Genomic DNA, 26217 nt, shown 5'->3' with positions numbered 1-26217 from the left:
AATGAAACCCAGCTAACAGTACTTGATCTGCAATCTGACAACAACTGACTGCAAAGAGTATAACATACTTACATGTAAACTGGGATGATAGGTCAGTACACCGTTGTCACACAATGTAACATATTTCTTCTTCCACTCTTTATTCAATGATTTGCCACTTCGCTTTAGCAGCATACCCTGGTAGGAAGCAGAAAGATAAAAGACAAAAGAATTAACATATGAACTTTTGCATACACCATTAATTAAAGGACAAAAGAGAAAGGCCATATTTACTATCTTTTTAGTACTCTGCTGGTGTCCGTATCCCCCTAAGCTTGTTTCCTCTCTGGAGCAATACCTACTAGCATTACCAGACTTAAGTAACAACACAACTCTTCTATATTGCTTCCAATAAAACAGTAAAGTAGGTTAAGCCAACAAAAAATTTATCTGCGTCAATGTTACTCTGTCCACTTAGCATAGTAACAGAAAATATTGCATTGAATTACACTTCCCTTGGAATTCATATTTTACTGGTGGTACTGAACCAGATTATGCCCATGACAATGAATTTCAAGTTGAGCAAATGTCAGGCAACATGGATTTTCCATGCAATTATGGGTTGGTTCCATTGTCTGCTGCTTGTGGCTTCCTCTCCTGCACTGGCTATTGAACAGGCAAAGAATTCAGAGTGGTTAGTGCTGGACTTTTTCTATATCACACTTATAGTTTTGTGTGCTCGCTCTCTCTTTTCCATGATATGGCACTAAAGAGAATTTCCTTCACCTGCTTTTTCTAGTAAGAGGAAACAGTACTCACTACAGGTGTCAGCAGCAGGAAAGATCCTTGTGGGAAAACAAAGCTAAAGTAGACTGTATATGTGAGTGAAATCTTGAGAGTGGAGCATGGGAATAAAATGAAAACACAGATGGAGGGATAGGTTGGGAGGGACGACAGCAACTATTTTCCCCACAGGGTGGCAGAGAGAATGAGAGCACACATGCAGGAAGTGATTTACTGCAGATTAAGAGATTAAAGACAGAATTATTAAACAGTCAATTAAGAACTAAAAATAATGTAAATGTATAGCAACACTGGAAGAAAAAAGAGGAACAAGGACAAACAAGAACATTAACAGGAAACAAAATCTGTAAGCAAGCTGATGAATCCAGATTCAGACAAACCAAACTGGAATTTACAAAGAGCTGGAATTTAGCAAAATACACAGGAAAAGGAATAAAACCAATAAAAGGCCGAAGGAAAAAACATTAGTTTATAGTATACTTCACATGTTACTGGCAGTTTTAACACTCAGCTGGAAAAATATTGAAATTTACACCTTTCCATAACTAGCACTAACCACCAAAGGTTTCCAGTGTGAGTAAAAAGGAGAAATTATATTTGGACAATCACTAGGCCTAAACACTTCTTCCACTGAATGTTAGCATTTTACATGCCACAGTTTAGGTTTTCAAAATCCATCATATCTAGATTACAAAGTTACAGAAATTCCAGCCAATTTATTTTAAACTAGAAATAAAATAAGCATTTTTTAAAGAATTCAGTGAATTACCACCTATACTATTAGGTTAAACCAAAGCAATCCTTATGCACAGATTTGCTTCTGATCCAAAATAATCTAGAATGTATTACTTAATCTGAATGCTAAATAGAATAAATTGGAAAATGATTTTTCCCAGTTAAAATTTCTTACTCCAGCATAATTCTATGACTGCATCACACTACTGTTTAAACTCTGACCATTCTGTATTAACAAATACCTATAAATTGGCAAATCTTGTACTATCTATGGGCTCTCTGCAGCTGTAGAAAACAGCTGAAACAAAAATCAATATCTTATGCTCATTAAATTAAACCTAGCCATAACCAGCAATTTGAACTAAAACATGTATAAGTTTTCCCTTATAAATATGATTGAAGAAAGCTTCCAGTAAATGAAATGAAAGTACTCAATATTAGTATATGGAAAATGAAGCAGGAAATACACGAAATTGTGCAAATTCGTAGTAACTGGAAATAGTACACTTCTGAAGAATACTACACTTAGAGTACATGTGCTATGTACTTACTTTATCAACAGATTGCTTTATAAAATTACGTCACTCCAGAATGAATCCCAACAATAAAGGGACAAGGGTCAGTCCCGTGCCACTGCACAATTAGAACTGCTCCACTGCCTCAGAAAACTGGCTCCCTCCCTGAAACACTGAGATACTTAATCCTCAACTAAACCCCGTGTGCCACAATCCAGATGGACCCATAATATTCCTTTAGCAACCATCAAGATATTTCCATAGGGAAGTCCCTATGATCATAATTGCCCTTTACTGGACACACTCCCTAGATAAAGGCCACAAAGTGACCTTTGAGAATTCAAACATGCTACGGAAGACACTGTATACAAAAGCAGTCCTCACATAACTGAAATTAGGCATCAGTGCGAAGATCTAACTATCTGATATTCTAGAGGGTCAGGTTTTTCTCTGTACTGTTGGTTGTAACCTTCTAGTACTCATGATCTCAAACTTTTAAAAAATGGTACAGGGTTCTGAAGTAGCTTCTTACATGCTTCCAGAAGTTTGAGGTTTGTGCGCCAATTACAGAGTCTTCTCATGTAAGAGAAGTTGTTTTCTTCTATTAAAAATGAAAGCTTACATCTGCCTTTGATTTCCATGTTTGTCTGTAATAGGTGATCTGTCATTTCACCTTTCCAATCTTTTATACTCTAGAATTCAGTTTTCATTATCACTGTGTTATGTGGATCAAAACTTACTTCCCCAAAGCTCTTTCCCCCATGGGTACTGAGGTGCTTATTCCTAAAACACTTTAAAGGGAATTAAGCCCAAAGGATCACATACTGACAATTTTTTCTTTCCATTATCTTTGAAGTTTAAAAAAGGTAGAATTACATTTCACAACTTTTTGAATGTCCTGTAGCTATGGGTAAAACTTGTTACTATTATGGGAGCATAGTTAAACCAAATTATAAACTCAATGCATTGTGATGACAATAAAATATTCAATATTCACCTGGATTTCACAAGGTAGAAACTTTGCTACTCTTCCATTTATGAATTAGAAAATTCCATTTTATGGATCCAGATGAAGTCATCACCCTGACATTTCAATCAAAATGGTGGTTAGACAGGTCTTTGCTTGATTGTTTTTAAGGACTCCACTGGACTTTTAGGTAGGACCAGGTTCTATTAAGTATTAAACGTATGTAATAGGAATGAATGAGGCATATTATCTGCTTATCTGTGTGTCTTTTAAAAAAAAAGTTGTGATATATTTTATATGTGTGCTATAGCAAACATTCTTTGTATTATACAACAGAAATAATCTTAAACAAATACTGCATGCAAAAACCTCTGACAAGTGTAATGCCTGAGAAATACTGCGTGCAAAAACCTCTGGCAAGTATAACCCCAATATACTAATCAAATTGAAGAAATCAACTTAATTTGAGAGAATTAGATGCGTTTAGGAAATGCTAGGAAATAGAGCAAAAGCTGAAACATTCTTCTAGAAGTATATACAAGGCACAGGAGAAACCTAAAATATTATTTTGTGGAACTACAAAAGCCTGATAGTACATATATACGGTACCCCAAACAATCCCCATGTACAAAGGTTGTTATAATAATTACACAAATCACTAGAATGAGGCAGCAAACAACAACAGGAACAAAAAGAGTTAGTGTATCTCTCTGCCACGTGATTTTTATGTAGCTGAATAAAAAAAGTATGCATAGCTAATAATAACCATAGGTTCCATCAGACCAAATACAAACTTCACAAGCTATTTTTGACTTACACACATGCTCAGTACACAGTAGAACAATCAAAATTTCTGCACTTAAGGAAAAACAGCAACCAGCTAAATATGAAGGAAAAAATAGGATAACATATGATATAGCACATATTCAAGACTAGAGTCAGCTCTGGACATGAATATTCCCAAACTCTGTGATGAAGTAGATCTGGGGCTCCAGTTCAAATTCACCACTGGCAGAGCTGTCACCATTTCAGCGCATTTCAGAGCATCATGCTATTTACGACAATTTCTCTATTAAATATAGAGAGAGTTTGACAGTAAAGGCATAGCTTAAGTCACTGATTCTCAACCAGGGTGCCACAGCATCCTAGGGTGCCTGGAGATCCTTTCAAAGGTGCCGTGGATCCCACAACATTAGCACAGGTAGTGTGAAAACACTATTTACCAGATAAACCAAAAGATTTAAAAATGGAATGAGAGTGTTAAAAGCATTTTGACCTGTTGTGATCTTTCTGAATTCTTTGCAATGGAAGAGCTGCGCTATTATATTTCTGCAGTCAAAAATTAAGTGAAAATGAAGAGCTGAGATTTTCCAAGGGGTGCTTTGAGTCTAGCAAGGGGTGCCTTGAGTCTAAAAATGTTGAGCACCATTGGCTTAATTTGTAAAGCTTTTAAAAGTCATTGTATACACAAAATACATTCCAATACTGGTTCCAGTATTAATACTCCCACAAAAGACAGTTTCTCAGTATCAAAAGCATCAGCTGAAGATATGAAATTAGAAACATGTCATTTGTACCCAAGTCCTCATTTAGGGAATTGCAGCTCTGCCAAAAGTAGTGCTGGTTCATTCTGCAACTCTGCTTCTGTAAAGTCTTTTCAGTCAGAAACCCAAACATGTTCTTTTCCAAAAATTAATGAGTGACAATAAAACTTTCAGGATAGAGTCTCCTATATTCTTTGTTCCACTGAATTTTTATAGAACGGGAGAGAAGGGAAACCATTACTTACCTAAAGCTAGATGAATCTTTTAGACAAATTTGCCTAAATGGATTTTCAAGGCAGCCTAACATATTATAAAACCAGGTGAATTCAGAAAATATTTCTGAATAACAAATAAAAGATTTTATGATGAACTGGAATGTTTTGTTTCAACATTTTCAAATATTCTGACAAAATAGGTTGTTGACTACAAAAGCTCTTGCCTCTCTAAACCAGTTAGTCTCTAAGGACATTTATACATGTTCAGTGTTCCAATGCACTGTAATTAATTGACTCTGTTGGAGTGTGGTAATTACTGTGCTTCATCAGACACCAGTGTCATGTGCATCAGTGTCCCTGTGCTGAAAAATGGCGGTGGGGGTGCTTTAACTAAAACTCCTTCGACGAGCTTTAGTTAAAGCACCCCCACCACCATTTTTCAGTGTGGGGACGCTGATACATGCGATGCTTCAGGTGCTTTAATTAGAGTGGCTCTCAGAGCCACTCTAATTAAAGTGCCCCCACCCCATTCCTGGAGCACGTATATAATTGCCCTAAGATGCCACCCTGCCCTATCTTCTGCATGACTTCAGACTAACACAACTACTTTCCTCTCTCGCAACATTTCAAAATGAACCATTTAATCTTTTTTCACTTTGATTTAGCATGGCAAATTTAAGAAGTTAACACACCAAAAATACTACATTTATTCAAATCCAAGACAAGGTTTTTCACCCCAATCCACATGGGGAAAAAAGCCCTGTTTTAGGTTCAAGTACTGACACAGAGCAGGTGCCAGCTCAGCTCTGGTTTGGCTCTGGAGTGAAGCAAGAGCTGAGCTGCGGCCTGCCCTGGGTGAGGGTGGCTTGTGTAACAGGGGTGGAGGCACACAGTGGAAGGGAAGTGGAGGAGACTGAGTGTGGGATGGAGAACCACATGAGGGAGTGTCGCAGGGCACGTCAGTGCCTGGCTCCTAAGGAGTAAAAACTGCCAGGGAGAGAGCCCTGGCCGAACATAAGGGGGACAGCTGCAGGTTGCTGGGGCAACTAATGGGAGTCAGCTGGCCAGAAGGGGGCAAGGCCTGGCCCTTATAAAAGCCCAGGGCTGAGGCCAGGCTGGCAGTTCTCTGCCAGCAGCCAGAGAGGCAGGAGCTCACTCAGCCAAGCTATGGGGAGAAGTCTGAGGGGCAAGTACAGCTCATGATAGCCCTGAGAGGATTGGGCACTAAAGGTTTAGCCAGGGGGCTTTATGTTTGTGTTACAGCCAGGAGGCTTGTGTTTGTTTGGCTTTGATATTACACCCGGAGGCTTGGGTGAGGCTGTAGGGGTTGGAGGAGGCCTCAATCACAGGGACCCCAGAGAGTGTGGGGTGCCCTGCGCAGCCAGTGGGTCGCGGGCGCAACCCGTAGGTTGTGGACGGGGACCTAGACCCCGGATTGCGTGTGGGGGAACATAGACCCCGGCCCCAGGAAGAGGGGCGATTTCATTGAGAAGCCCCGTGGGGGCGCGGCAAGCCCCAAAGAGGGGGAGCGCCATTGTACGTTATTGAGTAGCCCAGTGTGGGCGAGACTATTAGGGGTTGGAGGAGGCCTCATAGGGGGGCTCACGATAAAGTGAGGACCCCGGCGCCAGTGAGGGCGCAACCTACTTATAGGGACCTGCAGCAGAGTGCGGGGACCCCGGTGCGCAGGAGGGCGCAGCATACAGGGTGTATAGACCCAGCCCTAGGGAGGGGCATTTCTGAAGCCCCAGTGTGGGCGGGGCAAGCTGCCAGGACGGGGGCCATTTTGTAAGCCCAAGCGGGGCAAAGCCAGACGCCAGTGAGGGCGCAGTTTATAGGGGCATAGACCCCGGCCCCAGAGAGGGGCGATTGAGCCCAAGTGTGGGCATAGGGAGCCCCAAAAAGGGGGCAGCATAGTGAGTCTCCGAAAGGGGGCAGAAGAGAGATGACAGCAATTACATCTGCGAGGCTTGGGCTGCGGTATTAGGGGAGGTTGGAGCTGCAGAGCGCCCCCCCCCCCGGCATCGGGGCATTATAATGGGCAGCCTCCCGCTAATTAATTAATTAACATCAAGACGTGGCAGGCGAAGGCGGGCGGTTGCCGCAGGAACAGGTGAGCGGGCCACAACTTGGCTTGGAAGCGATGCCTGTTACAGGGAGGTATGCAGTTTGTGGTTTGGGGGAGCATAGGGGAGAGACCACACAACCCCCAACCCCCCCCCCCAAACTCACCTTCAGTGCCAGCTCAGATACCGACCTGGCCAGACCCAGAGCTGCTGTCATTGCTTCTGCCTGGCTGGGCCAGGGCCTCTGATTGCCTAGAACTGGAACCAGAGTTGCCCAGAAGGTAAGCAGTGAGGGCAGATGGGAGAGGCCCAGGCAGCTGGGGTCAGGCACAGTCATGTGGGTGGGGGCAGGGAAGGAGGACAAGTAGTAGGAGGAGTAGGCACTGGGTTCAGTCACAGGCATGGGGGGCAAAGGGCAGGAGTTAAGTGGGGCCCATGGCAGAGGGACAGATGGGCACATGGGGGCAGGGTTGGTGGGGGGGACAAGTGGCAGGGTAGCAGGGGGCAGACAGCAGAAGTGATAGGGGGACAGTTGGAGGGTAGGTGGTAGACACTGGAAGGGGACAGGCACAGGGGGGCAAAGGGTGGGGAGGGGCAATTAGTGGGGGCAAAGTGTTGGGGTCTGGCCTTTTGCCCCCCACCACTGCTTTTTCTGCCACATCAGTACAGCAGGACGAATTTAAGATGATTCTCCCATAATTAGATTCTATACATGGAAAATGATAACAAATTTATACTTTTCCCTGAACAGAATCCAAATATTGTTGGTCCTCTTAAATTTGAAGCTGTCTTGGACTTGGGTAAATATGGTATGTGTTCCATTTCAGCTGAACTATTTTCAATTCACGGAAAAAGCTGTTGTGGTTGGTTCTGCCTAAAGTGAACCAGGACAGTTAGGTTCACAAAATATTCACAATTTCTTAGTCAGGACTGTCTCAGCAACTAGTGCAATGGACTGGTACACATTTCTCCCTGAAGTCCAGTACCCAAAATGCCAGAAAGTATAGTTGGAATGCTGTGCTGATGCATGGTCCTTTGCAGATAGAAGGCAGGTAGCAAAAGTTAAACCAATTCCCAGGCTGCGCTTTCACCGTGACAAAAATGAGCAAGGTGTGGCTGGTTGTTTTACATGGCTCAGAAGGGGAATCACCGTTTGATAGCCACCCCTCTAGTTACAGGAAGAGCCTGTTGTAATATTGTGCCAGGAAGGAAGCTAGGAATGGAACTACCTTCTCTTTCCTTTCCAGCCAAGTAGGAATGAGCTCAGTGGCTACAAAAAGCTACAGAGGTAAAAAAAAAAGGTACCTGATTATCAGAGTGCTCCTTAACCTACAAAAGAAATGGTACCCGCTACCTGCTCCTCATAACAGGGCTATTTCAGACATTTTACTTTCAAAGTGCTAGAGTACTGATTCAGGAGTCTATTTGCAATTCCTAAGCACATGAACCTTTTTTAACTGCCACATTTAAAGCTTCTAGGTCACAGTTTAGATGCCCCTGCTCTAGCCTGTGTATGCAGCAGAAAAAGGTAGAAGAGCAAAAAACTACAACTACCCTGTGCACCATCTTTAGAGGATAACAAAGCCCAAAGCTTTTTCTATTCCTTCTACACCTTTTTGATACATAACAGAAGAGGGCCCTTCTTTACAGAATGGCAAAATGAGTTTGAATGAATCATTTCACTTTATATTTATATAATGTATTTGTTGAAAAAAGACAAGCAATACTGGCACAAGAAATAAGAGAAAACAAAGGGCAAGTGGGAAAATACACAAGCTTGCTTCCTATGCCATTAAGTTAGTGAACATTATTTAGAATTATTAATTGTTCTAACGGCAATTTTATGCCTTTCTTACACAAGTATTTATTTTATTACACAATACTTTGCCAAACAAAAATACAAACTCATACCTGCTTTTAATGTGAAAATGTGACAACTCTATGGAATGATCTTGAGAAATGATCTGTCTAGGGCAGTTTAGAACAGCTAAAAACACACTTCAACATAAATTGGATTTTAAATAGATATATCAAACAAAAGAAAAACACTATTTTTTAAATCATCATTTAGCTCATTCCATACCAGTCAAGCTTAACACTAAGGAGATGTTTACAAAGCATTCAAATTAGTGATTAAGGTATAATGAAAATATATCCAAGCTAGCTTTAGACCTCAGGACCGATGGCTGTCTAGAAGTAGCAGTACAGAGCTCAGAGCTGGTGAATAGACTTTGCTTCCAAAGCTGGTTTAACAGCCTGCACCGAACAAATCTCATGTTTTATCTCTAGGCCATAAATAGTGGGCCTAAATAAATCATAATTTCTATTTCAAGATACCACTTATTAAACCCATCTTTTCTAAAAAAAACTTTCACTGATCAGGTATCATTATTTATCCTGACAACTGATCCAGATAAATACTTCAATTTTTTACTCTATTCACTCTTGAATTTTAGCACTAAAATTAAGTGTGGGTGCCCCAAGCTTAAAGACTCGATATTTTCAGGATTTAACACTTCCAATTTGCTCACCATCTATGAAAAGAATTTAACACTTCAAATTATATTTTACCACCTTCTCCAAAAACTGCAACTGTGGATCTAATAGTGGGATGTTTCCTAGCTATAGTATTTAATCCTAAAGAGTGCTATTTGTGGTTTTAATGAGCTAGGAGGAAAAATACTTTGGTTAGCATACATGTACTTCATTTCTTGGTTTTTGCTTAAGGAACTTTTTTGTTGTGCAAAAAACAGGAACTGTCTGTCTGTATTGCTATCTCTTTATTAGTAATGTGTATTCTGTGTCTAGTCCCAGGAGGTCATTGCAAGCCAAAAGCAATGTTAAGTGTACAAGCTTTAAATAACTTACAAAGTTAATGTAATGAATGTAAGTGTTATCTGAAATCCATCACTCAGTGGCCTGCTGTAGCCCCAAGCTGTGATAAAACACCGCTCATAAATTTATATTAAAAACTCTGTTCAATAGCAATTATTTACCAACAAAGATTTATTGATTGCATTTGCTGTTAGAGACTGGGGCCCTAACTGAGCCAATCAGCCTCTGTTGTTGAGCTTCAAGGCACCAGCAGAAGTTACAGACCACTATCAAGCTCAGCATCCTGATCATTATGGTGACAATCAGAGCAGTTAATAACAAGACTCCCATGTGAGATCAAACGCACATAAAATGGTTAGCTCCTGGTCAAGTGACTAGTATGTATTCTATAAACCAGGTCAGCTGGAATATCCAGTTATCAGCTAAAGTAGAATTTAAGAATCCTTTCCCTTAAGCAACAATCCTTAGCTGCTTAAGCAGCTTTAAATGGAAGTCAATGGCAAAGCCATCATGAATTAGGTTACATGTATTTTAAGTTCTATGTCTCCAAATGCAACGTTTAAAAAAGTTTAAATAGTTCTCATATAATGAGTTTAAATATTCTCTATAATGAGTAAGGAAAAAAAATTACAGGACCTTAACTGCAGTGCAACCATGAATTCATCCAAAGTGTTCAACTTCTGAAAAACGAATGTAAGTTTAAAGAAATAATTACAGCATTTCCATCACTGAGATATTTATAACGTGCAGACCTAGCGTACCCCATGCCCAAAAAACCTAACTGGCCCATAGTCTTATCTTGATGATATTTTGGCAGAATGAAATTTGGAATCTTTCACATAAATAGCATAAATATTTAATTTTACCCCTTCTTCAGGAGTCACAGTGATTAGCAACTAGCAGCTCTATAAATCGCCCATTTTCATTTTCCCCTTTAATAAATATGATAAAAAATGACATTTTATCATATTCTGAATTCCGAATGAATTCTGGTCTATAAAGCATCTGCTTCTCTTCAAATCTATGAGTGCTATGAATATGCATTGGGAAAATCATGTAGTTACACCATGAAATTCAGCAATACTACTTGTTAAGTCTTGCGCTCTCTTAAAATAAATTGTACCGCAGCAGACTATTTTGTCCCACTGAGCAGGGGGAAATTTCTTAACCTGCAATTTCTGCTCTCAGAATGTCTAATTATGTCTCCACTCCTAGAGACCATACTTCCAGTATGTGATTGGCAATAACTCCCACAGCTTTGCAGTTCTACAGACATTAAACCAGCTCACCAGTAAGCAGTGTATACATGCCTCTGCTGAGGTGATGGTAGTGGCCCTTGTTCTAAGCATCAATTCACTGGAGCAAAAAGCTAGAGAAAGCATTCAAGTTCAACTCCCAAGGGAAGAAAACAGATATCTAGAGATCTACCATTGCAGCATACCTGCTGAGTACAAGGATACACATAAATGTTTTCTTATTCTCTACATTTAAAGTTGTTCCTGAAACTACAGTACTAGTTAGTCTTTTGGAGAGTTATTCATAAGTGGTGTAAGCTATCACAACAGAAAAACTGTAACAAGCAAGCCACAAAGCAACAGAATGGTGAGATCACCAGTGCCAAAACTCATGAAAAACAAGGAAAACAGGTAAAATAATCCAGAAAAGTATACCTCAGGAGTGGAAAAGCTGGGGCATTCTTAACATCAAAGTTCTTTAACTTTAAGCTAAGAAAAACCTTGATTTTGTCACAAGTGTAAATAATAATGAGTGCAGACAAAGTCAAGCAACTCCTTTAAAAAGGTTGCACTGTATGAACCTACTGGGAGTTTTGCTAGAGATGCTAAGATACTTCCCCAGCTGCAATATTTGAGTATCACAGCACCTGTCTTCATTTTTATTTTATTCAGTGGCCAAATTGCCCAAGCTGACCAGTCACAGATTTCGTATATTGAATAAGAGTCTTTTGGGGCATTTGTGGCATTCACTCAGAATAGAGAAGACCGCTTTAAGACATGATCTTGGGTTCTATGCCAGGCAATACAAAAATGTAAACACATAAAAAAACCCAAATAAATACTTCAAATATAAACACTAGATTTTCTACATGAATTTCTAATTGAAAGGGCATTTACACCTGGTTGATTTGGACAACCAAATCTATGTCAAATTAAAACTAAAAGCCAGTTGTTCTAAGGCTGGAAATAAGACATCGCTTTTATGCTAGCATAATGGTTTTTATGGTGACCCAAAGCAAAAGCAAATAGATGTTTATACCTTGTCTCACCACAAACACACAAATTTGTGCCCAAGACAAAAAGTAGTAATAATTTGTGCTGCTGTATTGTGGCAGATGTCTATTTGCTTTATAAGAGAGTGCAGGAAGCCCAGGGCTGCCCACAAACAACAAATACCCCAGGTTGGTGCTCCTAGAGTTGCAGAGGCCCAGTCATGTGCACCCTGGGAATTCCCAGGTAGGAATGGGCCCATCAAGCCCCAAAAGCACCTACCCAGCTTACATTCCCCACTTACAGAGATGTGCCCTGGGTAATCTCTGGGATTCTCTGCTTACAGAGACATGCTCTGGAGATTTTTGGGGGCACATCTCTGCAACCATGGAACACGTCATCTGTTGTCCCCCACGATGAACATGCGGGACAACGGGCCATGTGCATTTTGCCCAATGAAGTGGATTAGCTGGGCTAAGCGTTTTAGTCCACTGACCAAGTGAACTTATGTGATTGAGTAAAAAGATAGGCATGACATTATTGGGAGGCCTGATTAAATGGAACCAGCCAGTACCTTTCCACAGTAGTTAACCTTTATGAATGAGTAGTAAAACACACTGTACAAAATAAACCTGACTATGGTTTTACAAGAACTGTATCTTTATCAAACAACCGAGAATCAATTAGTCATTAACATGTGGTTTGTTCCTGGACAAAAGCCAGTGAGACATGAACTCAGAAGGGGGTACACATTGGTAGTTCCACCAGTTTAAAAAAAAGATTAAACTCCAAATGGATTGTTTGGCTCTATATCTTATGTGCACCAGGACTCTTGTGATCCCTTGTTTTACATCCCATTTTAAAAGCAAGTGCCAGATTGCTGGTTTAAGCCAAGCTATATTCAGTGAAGTAGCCAAATATCAGTCATAAACTCTCTTCTCAGTTTTGATTCCTAAAAGAATTGAACAGATACTTTAAGTTACATCTGTTAGTAATGGACAAATCAGAAGCCATCCTAAGAGGTAAGGACTATCTGGGTCCAAGCTTTTATAGTCAAATCACCTCCCATCTGTAGAATATTCCTCCACTGGCAGGGAAGAGAGCCAAATAATGAAGGTGTCAGCTTTATACCCTATGAAAGAACATGGGCCAAGAATGAAGACCTAGCCCCATTTCTTAGCCACTAATGAGCTACAAGGCTGATAAAATGTTTCTCTCTTGGTTACGACTTTTGTTACCGGAGAGAACATGCGGGAATATCTGCCACCATGGAGCAGGTGTGTTTTTAGTGTCCACCAACTCATGAGAAAGGGTGTTTTTCCATTCAAATAAGCCAAACAAATCACTCTTGGGTATAATCATCTAGAGGAATATTTGTCACCTGCCCTCTCATCTTGGAACCCCTTATGAAAGACTGTTACCAATAAGCTACCACATCTGCCTTATGCTCTTCTTTCTTGCGAAATGAGCCACAGTCATGTCTTGAGACATTACCCAATTCTATCCCCTGCAGAACTGTGTTGTCCTTTATTATTTTTCAGCAAATGATGGTTTTATTGTGCACTTTTAGACAGCAGAACAGGAGTAGGCTACATGTCACAATCTAGTCACAAAGTTTAGTCATTAATAGGGAAAACTCATGCTGCTCAGAAGACTTCACTACAGTGTCACCAAGTCTCTCCAAACAGCATTGTTACCATCTGATAAATGTTGCAAAGTACATGAGGCAAAATGTTTTAAAGGAAAAGTGGGGAAAAAAGTGCCAGCAGTAGCAGCAAACTCCTGAAACCAAAAGATGGAAGTATCACCAAGCTATTAAAACACTTGAAAAACAGGCTCGCTTACTTCTGCCTCAATTTCCTGAGAAAAATCCAAAGAACCTGCAGACACTGGCAGCGTTCCCTCTAAGCTGTGCAGCATGTGCGGCTTCACAGGCATGCCTGACAGCACAGCATGAGCATGCCTGTGTGGCCGTGCACGCCACGCAGTTTAGAGGGAATGCTGGACACTGGCTAGCCAACATCACAGAAGAGCGCAGAATATTTAAGATCTGGCAAAGCCAAAGCTTTGCTACAACTCAAGAAAGAACATAAACTTGTAAATGTTCTCATTCAAAAGGATCCTTTCCACTGTTGATGGTATCCTGAATATAAGTCAAAGCAGGCTTCAGACCAAATTGAAGTACCTGTGATTAAGGGCTGACACTCACCACTATTAGTGGGAGTGATTTGCAAATTCCTCTAAGAAACCTCAGTGTCACCTCTAGATGGTATACAATTCATGGACAGGAAAAGCAGAAGATGGGCACATTATTTCTGTATGCTACTGCTGTTCTTAACATGTTTTGTCATACAGATTTACTGTACAAACAACTATCAACCCTATGACAATAGATTTTCCCAGCCATGAGAAGACTGCTGGTTTCAAGTTTCATTTTGACAAAATGAGTTTTGGAGGCACCAGAACAATGGAGTGCCTCAAGGCTCAGTTTTAGCGCTGATGCTTTTTAACCTCTTAAAAAGGGCCTAACACCACTACCAATACCAGATTTTTAATTAGCACGTATCCAGCAGTACAAATCAAGACCTGAGAACATTTAGAAATCCTGAATGCTAATATAAAGGATATGGCACATTACTGTAAAAAATCTTAAACCAAAGTGTCCAAGACAGTTTTCATCTGCTTTTCCTTAAATGACAAAAAGGCCAAACAGCTGAACTTTTTTCTGAAAAGACAGATTGGATCTGCATCCAAAGCCTGTGAAACTTGAGAGCCTGCCTTGTGCTCTTCTGTAGCAGAATACAGGTACTTGGTGTGGTTCAGCTCTTCTCATGCAGGACTAAGACACTCAGTTGAATTAAACCATATATAAAATGGTGGACTGTTCTGGCTGCCAGTTATGTTTAACATTACCTATTTGACATTCGAAGATAATCATCTCATAGAATGTGCTCTAAGGTATGTGACATCTACCCTTGTTTAATGAGTTTTATCTATCAAGTCATCTTGCCTCAAGAGAACCCTCCTTCAATTCGGACAATTCTTCTTGGAAACCTAAGGTCATCTCCAGATGACATATTACATGGCAAGAGCAAGCTCTGAAACATGGCCATTGCCTGTCTCATGACAGATCCAGAGGTCCAGCCTACTAGTTTTGATCCCATGTCATCTGTAGCTAATGCTGAGTTGCTTAAAGTGTAGCAGGACTAGAGACAGCCTTCAAGTTATCCCTACCACTATGCTTTGCTGCTGCAGCTGGTGAGAACAAAGAGAATGTGACATTGGAGGATGTCATTCACCAGCCAGGACTGCTGCTTCCCTCTGGGGCTAGCACAATATCATTCACTCAGCTACTGAGTATAACACACTTAAACACACTAGACTTGACAACCTGTGTAATACAATTCCACTTTTTGTGCTATCCACTTAAATTAGAGCCATCTTTTACCAGACTTCTGAAAGACTTATGAAAGAGTGTACAGGTCTTCTATCACGTCCAGGATGCATCCATGAACCAGGATTCTTGAAAACAACACTAAATACAGTGGCCCTGAGTATGAAACTCCTATGTATGAGCTTCCTATCCCAGTGTGGTTATGGTTACTAGTTTTGAGTGAAAGAATTTGGAAACCCTCACTAGACCGTAAATTGTCTGCTACCTTAGTGTAAGCTGTGGACAAATGACAAGCACTGGTGTAATATACATCAGTGCAGCTTTTTTCCACCCCCTGTCCAATTCTATATAGTTTATTTGAGTAAATTCCAGAGTCATACAGCTGAGTGTTGTGTGTCAGCAAATTTTTTACTTTGATATAAATGGATTCCATTTCCTGGCCCAAAGAAGGGGAATAATGTGATCTCTCACCACTGAGACTTCACAGTCCATGCAGCTTCCCTCGGGGGGGGGGGGAGGGGGGGGGCACATTTGGGATATATTGGGTGCATCTACATGTGCACTTTACTGAGGAGTTGACTAATTAGCTCCACAGCAAGGTGTCACAGTCTACACGTGTGCTGCTATAAGAGCGCAGTAAATTAACTCCACCATAGGATTGTACTGTTGGGGACAGTACTATCCTATGGTGGAGCAATTTACTCCACCAAAATGCACATGTAGATAGTGACAGAGGCTGGCTGGGGCATGACAATGCTACAGTGTGGGGGCTGCCCGCCACCTAGCCCTGTATTTTATTACCCTCATACCCCACCCAGCTCCTTTGCTACCACCTGGAGCCCAGGGCTGACCCTCTGGGCCTCTTGCCACCCTGGTGTTGTTCCATCCCAGATCAAAGTGCTGTGGTGCCAGGTGCAGGTGTAAATAATGCGGCCAGGAGCAGCTGACTCTGCCACAAACTGCACCGGAGTTTATTTCTTCTCTCTAATAGCATATATAGATGCACCCATCCAGTCTTGTTTTTAGCTATTACACTCAACATTTGCAGCATTAATCTAGCTGAGAATCAAATATCTCCTTCCAAATCTAGGATGCCTTGGACTTCATGACAAGAAAAACAAAACAAAACAAAACACTTGCACCATCGTCTCTGAGGGACAACCTAGAGTTAAGGAAGCCTATGATAACATTTAACAAAGCTAGTCTGCAAACAATACCTTATAGATTGTTGCCCTTTTAAAAAAATCTAGTCTTGATGCACTGATCATGATACAGGAAGAACCTCAACCTCCATATTGGGTATGTACACTTCCACAAGTCACAAAGCACTTTGGAAATGCATATAATGTTGATTGCAATTTAAAAGGGTAGTGAGTTGGTGATATTGATGCCCTAAGAAGGAAGAGAATAAGAATCACTAGGTTAATGTGCATTTTCTTGTAGTGCACAAAAGCACACAGCAGGTCCAGAATGCACAGGGAGTGTTTTTTTCCCCCAGTAGAAATAGTTTCTTTGCTGCATACCCTTTTGAATTTCTCTTAAAGTAGAAATAATGTAACCTATGAGAGCTATGCCTGAAATATTCAGTAATTATCTAGAATAAATCATTTCTATGGTGCAACAGCTTACCAGAATCCCTACTTGATATTGCTGTATTTCAGAGATTTTACCAATATGACCATTTGATTATCAATATGGCCATTAGATTATCTGTTCAATAATCCTGAGGACACCTGTGTCTAAGGTGATTAGGGTCATCAAGGACAGAAAGTCTACAATCTATTTTCCACAGTGAGATTCCCCCAAGGGCTGATAGGAGAGGACAGAGTTTGGCACTCCACAGAACTCAGATACATGCAGTGCACATGCTTAAAACTGCACCCTACCATTTGAATTATTGGCAGTGACTCTTCCTTCTTTTCTTTCTTCATAAAAGAAAATGCTGAAGGAGTCACTTAAAGGTTGGCACATTAAACCCAACAACTTCTTTAAGAAATTTGCCTGTATCGTCTTGATACTTCAGATGTATACTGGGCCTTGCTAGTTTTAATTCTGGTCACAGCCTTTGTTACTGAACTGTAACATGGAGAGTCTGATAAGACAATGTTGGCATTCTGTGGAACAGAGAAAAATAGTGGATTGGTGTCAGATATTCCTTTCTTCAGCTGTCTGACAGGGTGCTACCTTCTTTTACAAAGGTAAAAAGGCTACTATGCAACAGCAGAATAAGACCATTCCACTCCTACCATGGAAGTGCAATAGAAGTAGCAGGTGAAGGCAGTATGTACTGATACAACACAACAGGTGGGGCAAGGGCACAAAATACTCTGATAAAAATGTACTGTTTGAAAGCTTTACGAGTAACTACTAGTCCCATGGGAGTACGAAGCTCTAAAATGGACGAAGCATAATATTATAACATACTACGTACATTCTTAAGAAAGCAGAAACACAGCAAAGTTCAAGAGATATCTCGATTCCTCTTACGATGCCAGTATTGTGATAAATGAATACCGACATAACATGGTATCCCAAGTGTTGCATCACTACTTCTACAATGCTGAAGGTTTCATATCAATAGCGCATTATATGCCACTTATTTATCACCTGCATGCATTTTTTTAACTTGCTTATTTATTTGTTAAAGAACAATATTCCCTTTTTCTAAGCTCAGTTAGCTATTCTGGTCTAGCCATATCACCTGGCATGTCAAACAAAATTTTTCTGTGCTGAAGTATATAGAGCTTTGTTGCCGTCTGAGGGTTTTCCCCATTTACACTGTAGAAATCAGTCTTTAATAATCTCAAGTAGCAGGTTTATTAACCCCTTGGCATTGGCAGTTGTGGTTTCCCTGACACAGTCAGTCCTAATGTGAAATGTGCTGCAATGCAAATCATTATCTTAGAGTTGGGGAAACCAGGCAGCTGATGCCAAGCAGTCTAGGTCGGTAGTACGTGCCAGCAGCTATCAGCTCTGTTTGAACCATTACTTCTTGCTGAGGCTACGATAGGATGCACTGTGTTCTTAACTATATTGGGCGCAAATGAAGTTACCATCCAAACGAATAATCAAAGAAATGCTGCTACTCAAAAATAAATAACATTCTTGGGAAGCTGACGAGTACAAACAAATACTGCAATGTGCACCATTTAATACAGGAATGGTAATGGAGGGAAAGTAGCCTGAACAGTTAGGTATAAAAAGAGAATGAACAACCAAACACAATTTTTTTCCTTCAAGAAATAAACATGATTTGGGGAGGGGGTGGGGGGCAACCATAATTGTTAAGCAGACATGTCAACTCAGAGGTGGGCAATACAGCGCTCTAACTATTCCCTGAACTCTGAATTCTTTTTATCGTATCTTTATACATATGAGGCAAAGTACACGGGGAGGGGAGCAGTGGATAGAAGAAAGCCCTGCAATGCTTAAAAACAGATTTTAACTTTCCATCCCAATCCAAGGCGTTTCCATAGAAACATCAGGAAGACGACGTAACAGAAGCTTTTTTTCTGTAGCCATGTTTGGCACCATACCCCTCCCCCGGACAACCTATTATTTCACAAATGGATGCTTTTTGCAGCTTGTTCTGTGCAGGCTTCGGTGAGGGGGGGGGGGGGGGAAGAGGGGGAGAGAAAAAGAATACCGGATCTTTAACCAGTTCCCTTGTGGCCCCCTCCCTTTTTTGTTGGTAATATTTCTGTCATTCTGCCAGGGTGTATGGTACAAAGGGTTACACTTTAATTGAGCTGTCAGCATCTCCAACAATCCTATAAAACTCCGATTATGCACGGCAGGGTTAGTGACACACTTGTTATTGTGGATGCCCTATTTGCTAAACCCAAACCCCCCCCTCACAGGTCACATAACCCAAGCGACCTTCCTGTCATTAGCCGCGTCTATTCCTACCTCACTGCTGTGAAAATCACACAAGCGAAGGCTTCAAAGCCCTTGCCAGGACTGAATTCGACCAGGAGCTAATCACCCACAAATCCAGCTCAAATGGCAATAATTGGCTAAACTGCTCACCTCTCCAGAGCTCAGCAGTAATTTGGGATAATAAAGAAAAGAATTATTCAGCTAACTGCCCTGAAATGTATGCTTTGTGACCGACACACTTCACATTTTAATAATGATGGACACAAAATCCAATTTAATACAGCATCTACTGAATAACAAAACCAAGCACACCGATGGAGAAAGTTTTTTTTATTTTATTTTATTTTTTTTTTTAAATCATGGTCTGTGTTATTGCACAGAAAGGATTCACACTTCATGTTGTGAAGTTCTGGGACCAAAAAAGGTCTCCATGAACAGCCCTCAGAAACTGAACGATGATGGGATTTTTAAATAATAGAATTGTCCCATGTTTAAAAATAATAATTTCACTGAGCTGCTATATATTCAATCCTTATTCCTTTGTAAGCGTTAAGGGGGAGGAAAAAAATCTCTCTTGTAAGGCAAACAGGTACCTTCCTGATTATTTTAGCTAATATTAAATTTCATGATTGACTCATTTATTTGCTTTCACCCTGCCCTCTCCTGTTGTAGGATCTTCAGATCCAGAGACTACTATAGCTATATTTAATAGCTTGGTAGTGACACTTCTTGGGCTACTCCATGATGCTGGCCATCACCCAGGGACTTACTGAGCTGGCTTAGTGGTGCAAAGATGCTCAATTACTTTTCCCTTCCACCCAACACCTACTGCCACCCCAAGCCTTCCCCAAGGCCAACAATTAAAAAGAACCTCACAACATACTGCATTCAGACTTAAAATGGTCTAATGCATGACTTCTGTGTCTAAAAGAACACCAAGTCTGTAATCTTTAGTAGGTGCTGTTTGTTAATGATAGCCTCCTAGCAGATTTCAGCCATTATAGTGGGCACTAGGAATAGAGTAAGAAGTTCAATGAAATGCCATTACCTTCCTATTTTTATCAAACTACCAACAAATAACCTGCCAACAAACTATGCGTTTAATCAGCAATTGGCAGGCATTTTTCAGAAACGTATGCTTATTTTAGGAACTTAATTAAGGAAGCAGTCTGCAGCACTTAATGGAAATGCATCATATGTACAGTGACCAATTTATTTTCCCTAGGCATGGGTAATGTTACTGAACTAGTTTAACACATGGTGACTAGTGTGCTCAGTACCTGAGAGTACAAGGGTTAATAGCCAATATTTTGATTGCCAAAAGAAGAGAATCAAGTGCGATAACTCTGTGAAATCTACTGGAAAATGGAAACCTGACAGCATGCTTGCCTTCAAAAATAGCATTCTGTTTCCTTATATTATGTGCCTTCTGTATACTTAAGAACCTGTGGAAGTGTAAAAGGTAACTGTGTATGCACATTACAATATATTCCAAATAACGCCTAACAAACATAAAAATGCTGACAATACATTTAAAAATGTTAGCTTTTGAAATCACCAAGACAAACACCACATAATTAAGGCTAGTCCAGAACCTATTCCCTGAGGTTCATAAAACTACATATAGGAGCAGTGAACTGAAAAGCTGAAGAAGAGGGGAATCCATTTCATTATAATGTATTTTGTTTAACTTAGCCATTCAAAGAATTAAGTTCTCAAAGAGGGATGTCTTTATAAAGAATGTATCATATTTCTTATTTTATTGGTTTAAGAATGTAATGAAAAATTATAAATACTTTGGAGAAATATTAGAATATTCATTGTTGGCCAAAATACTGAGAAATCAATAGCAAACACAATACAGAATGCAACCTGTTACACAGAGACAATAAAAAATTAAAACAAACAAAAAAGTGCAGAACATACCTGAAACTGCTTACATGAAATTGAACTATAATCATACTACTTCCTTGACACTTTTGGATGCATCCTTAGCACACCTCTCACCAAATTTTAGAAAGGAAATTTAATACTTTTTTCCCTTTTCATTAAAGGAAGAATTAATCTTTTAACATGTCAGCTCTTTCTAGATACTAAAGACAATTTTGCTGGGAATGGTGTAATCATTTCTAGAAGTGTAAGGAAATGTTTACAATAAATAATAACTTTCAAATACAAAGCAGCCATTTTAACTAGGACACAAAGGCTAGGGACAGAAGTCACACATAAACCAGGTTTAGGATGAACTTGGCTGAATACCAGACTTAACTGATTTGGGTCAAACAGGTTTATGAAACTTCCGTCCCAGACCCCTTCCTTGTTCAAGTTAAACCACAGTCCCCCAGCATGCTTTCCAGTCCTGAGCTAGGCTGTGCTGTCTGCTCCAGAGAACAGGGCTGGCCCCGCCCCCCTGCTCCCTAGCTGGAACACTGAGGGCTGGCTGGCTGGCTGACAAAGGGGGGCAGAGGGCAAGCCTGGCTGGGGATACAACCCAGTCTACAGGAAGGGACTGCCCCCCATAGGCAAACCCCATCTGGGGCCAGGGAGGGGGGTTAAACACTACTTCTCCCACTCAAACTTACTGCTGGCTGCAACTGTGGACTACAAATCCCAGAGGCACCTGGAAGCAGGAAGAGGAAGTGATGAGAAGCCCTGCAGAGTCGTGCTGCTGTGATTCTGGACTGTAAACCCCAAAGATCTTGTGGGGCGGCAGGAAGAGGAAGAGAACACACAGACAGAGAGCTGTGCTCTAGCATTTCCCCTCTACTCCCTCCCCCTAGCCTGAGCCACTGCAGGCATGTAGCTGAATTTCCTGAATCAAAGGTAAATGTCTGTTCACTTCTGTTTCAATTTAATCTGTGCATCTTAGATTAACCTGCAAAGACTGAATTGATTCAGCTTTGGCCTTTTTAACTGTCTGTACTGAGCCACAGTCTATGGTTAATACTTATTGGAATTAAAGGATGACGTTTTATTGATGAAATGGAACCTGTAGTACACCTTGAATTTCAGAAAAAAAGACAAAAATATTCAATACCGTTAGAAATATCATTTTTTCATGCAATCTGCAAGCATGTAGTTTCATAACAATCTGAAAAATGTACAGTAAAAGCTGTTATCCGGCATCCCCTGGGAATGGGGGATGCCGGATAACAAACTATGCTGGTTAATTGAGTGGCCCCGGCTGCTGCCTCTCCCACAACATCTCAGGGGTCCCTCTGCCGCTCCCGCCGCATCTTCTGCTGCAGAACAAGGAGGCAGGTCCCGCACAGCCTGTTATGCCCCCAGGCCGTGGGGGCTTGGCAGCGCAGGCTGCTTTGCCCCTGGACGTGAGGGCTCAGAGAAACCAGAATTGCTGCAGTGGGCATTTCTGGTTTCACTTTATCTTACAAGCTGGCATGCTGGTTAGTAGAGCATGCCGGCTTGTAAGATGCTGGATAGCGCAGCTTTTACTATACTTGTACTATAGCATCACTAAGAAAAATACAGCTTTCTATTTTACCTTTATCATGGGGATGTCACCCCCATGAAAAAAGCATCTTCTTTCCACGTCAGAAAGAGTAGTAAGTCTATAAACGAGTGACATTATAAAGACCAATAAGGACCCGAGATGCTTCATCCAATATGGTCCTGAACAGTAGTTTTCTTGTTTTAACTCAGCTTTGAGTCAGTACCATGCTTTCATAAAATAGCTAGTATTACAAGGAACACTCTGTTTGGCATTTGTAACGAACACCCGCACTGTACAATTTTATGTACAGCTGCAGTGGTCTGGACTGTTGTACTCTCCCCAGTATATTACCACCATCCACAAATATTTTGACTAAGAACGAGTAATTTAACTCCATTTTGGGTCTTTAACTGTATTATATAACTAATCCTAAACTATGCAATTTCACCAGTCAAAATCTTCACTGGTCAATACAAACTCTCATATATTGTTCATTACATAAATTTAAGAACCTAAAACTATAGAAAGGAATCCTATTTAGATGTCTGGGTCACAAAATACCAGCAGAATTAAGCACACATATTCACTGGCTTTATGCAAACACATGAACATTGGGAAGAGAGGAAGGCATACAGGAAGATTCTTCCATACTGTCAACCCAAATTCTGCACCTATTCAAAAATACCAGAGATAGCAGGCTGGAGGATAATGGACAATGCACCTGATTGCCTTTGGCAACCTTCCTTTTCATCAGATCTGATCTACTTGGCCACTGTTCCATATACTCTCTACTACTGGGCAGGTGGAAGGAGAATATAAGTTGCATATGATTTAATTATCAAAGAGAGCTTACACTTCAGTTTGCTCACCTTGAGAGCTACCTGTAGAAATGCTAAGTTAGAAATCTTTTTAAACCCCTCTGAAGCCTCCCCTCCAGTAAGAACACAGGTTTAGGTCAACAAAATAGCCTGTAATGTCACCAGACTTTAAAAAAAAATAAAGCTATAGTGCAGTTCTATGACAGTTTTTCTTTTCTTTATTAAAACATGCTCATTCACACACAATATATGATACATGCACAAAGGCAGGCATATGCTTGCTACTGGTAACAGAATGCATATTTTACTTTAGCACTCTATTCCAGGACATAGGGAATACACATTGGGGTGTGCTGGCAGATGATCACGCCTTGCAGCTGATGAGCAGTGCTTTACAGCATTTTAGGAAATTGATAAAATATCCTTTAAAGACAGAGGATGCCAGGGTTTCAAAACAGAACTACTTAACTGGTGGCAGCAACAGCCACCATTTTTTTAGTTCTCCTTCTCAACAGGCACAAGCTACTTTTGAAAATATAATTTCTGGACTGTGCTTAAAGTCAAAATTACAGCCTGAAAATAAAGAGCCACTCTGGGCTCAGACTAGAATAAAAAGGAAAAACCATGGTACTCAACAATAGTATGCTATCACTTGGACAGGGATGTGATGCCCCACTTTTGCCATCACTTACCACAAATACACTGCTGATTAATATCTGTTGGATATTGACACAAAGAAAGGATTGAACAAGCCTTTTGTTTTGGATTTGCTTGTTCTCTATAAAAAAAAGCTTAGGATCTTTCCTGCTCAACGGTCACTGGAAACCGTTACAGCAGAATGAGATTTTTGGAGCTTCAGGTATACTGATGGCTTGTCTCTGTTCAAAGATTTGACTCTTAGTTCCTCCTGGACTCAGTGTCTGGTGAGAGGGGACTAATGTCTGGATGAAAAACAGGCTAATAAAATGGGATGCTTTTTAGGCATCTGAATCAACAAAAATGTTATGCAACTTTGGTAACTTAAGTGGTTTCTCTACGAGAAGTACAATAGCCCAAACTATCAAATATTTCTGAGCAGAAGATTGAGGCTATTTCTCTCTATTCCAGGCCTTACAAATGTCAACACATAGTTCTAGTAAGGCTGGAGTGTTTTTGTAGCCACAATGGTCCGCGAAATGTGTAAGAAGCAGGGTTTTTTATTGTGAATCTTTTATTGAACCAACTATAACTGGGAGAGATGTTAGACAAACTTTTGAGCACGAAGTACCCTTCTTAGGGTCTATCTAACACCTCTCCCAACTGTACAGTTTGCCCAATAAAAGATATCACTAAAGAAAACTTGGTTCTAACATATCTCTTCTCACTCTGTCATACGTTTGGAGACCGCATCAAATTAAGGGACTCACTACCTTTGCAGTTTCTTCTTGAACCCCACTGGCAATTCATCAGTGACTAATGTAGGAAGTCTAAGGACACAATGTAAGGCTAACTCTTAAGCACAGATTTATTATATTTTGTTCTTAATTTTCTACAGCAAATGGAATAGTAAATTAGTAAATTTTCTTATCTGTAAATGAAACACCGAGATAAAAAAATGTGATAGATACTATAGAAGTTAATATGCTAAACCAAAAAGCAGTCAGCATTCACTTTTGGAGGGAATGGTTCCAAGAAATGATAAATCCAAGCTTTGAAATTAAATACAGGTTTTTAATTAGAATTCATTTAAAACAGCTTGCACCCAACTGAAGACATATTTGGTCAGAGGCTTTTACTAAGACCTAGAGCGTGCAGATTTTGTCATTCTCTGGACCTACTCTACTTAAAGCACCTAAACCATATATACACACACAAATACTGTCTGTTTAACAGCTCAGCATTAATCAGTGCAATTTCACAATAAAGGACGCTGCATACTGTGTCAGCAAGTTAAAAATTGTACTATTGTTTTAACATTAAAATCACTCCAGATACAATACTTTCTATGTAGTATATTTCATGCCTCATTTGCTTCAGCAGATATTAAGCCTCAATCAACAATTAACAACTGACACTATCTTTTAAGCATAAAGGTTTTTTTGGTAACGGCTGGGGCAGAACTTGAATTTACTGAACTGGTGCTAATTCACTGTCACCAGTTTATTTTCTTTATATAAATATCCATTCTCAAGAATGATACACTCACTTAATCTACATTTCAGCTGATTTGAAATTCAGAGTTGAGAAACACAGAGCACATATTTTTTAGTCAAAAGAATTACTGTAAGTGCAACCATTTAAACTACCATTTAAACTGTTAATTGTTTTTCACTTAGCATGTAAGATAACTCACGAACGCAGACATTTAAGTGAATGTTTAAATGGTATTTTCTATGCAGCACTTGCACTATTTATATTGATATAAAAATGGTATGCCAGAAGACATTAGTAACTGAACACTCTTTGCCAGTTTTCTTAAAGGGACTCACTAGCTCTTATACATGCTAACAAAAACAACAGGGTCATAGAGCAATTAACTGATGGTATGCACTATGAATCCCAGGCATGATGTTTGAAATACGGATGCAAGCATACAGAGCAATTGCTTTTACTGTCATATTAGTAAGGGCAAATGGGCCATAGAACACTTTATGATTTACTACTTTATCCAAGCTAACAAACAAAAGTGACCTTGATCCTTCTAACACATAGGGGTTTTTTTCTGCCCAGTGTGACACTAGACGCCTGAAGAAGCAGCTAAGTGGACAAAAGTTTTTTCATACCTTGGATTTACTAGTTCAAACCTCAACC

At 40.3% G+C, this 26217-nt stretch overlaps 1 protein-coding gene across 5 annotated transcripts in view; it reads right to left on the bottom strand.

Moving 5' to 3' along the window:
* AGAP1 (ArfGAP with GTPase domain, ankyrin repeat and PH domain 1) overlaps nt 1-26217 on the bottom strand; it is a 589050-nt gene that overhangs the window by 213246 nt on the left and 349587 nt on the right. For all 5 annotated transcript variants that reach the window (XM_019492038.2, XM_014594255.3, XM_059727176.1 and 2 more), the window contains one exon: nt 73-177. In XM_019492038.2, the coding sequence (XP_019347583.1) occupies nt 73-177 (105 nt within the window). The remainder of the gene's footprint in view (nt 1-72; nt 178-26217) is intronic.

Source organism: Alligator mississippiensis, chromosome 4 (genome assembly GCF_030867095.1).
Source record: "Alligator mississippiensis isolate rAllMis1 chromosome 4, rAllMis1, whole genome shotgun sequence".
Lineage (NCBI taxonomy): Eukaryota > Metazoa > Chordata > Crocodylia > Alligatoridae > Alligator > Alligator mississippiensis.
Note: the sequence above shows the minus strand (reverse complement) of the source record. Positions and strands in the feature narration are given on the sequence as shown.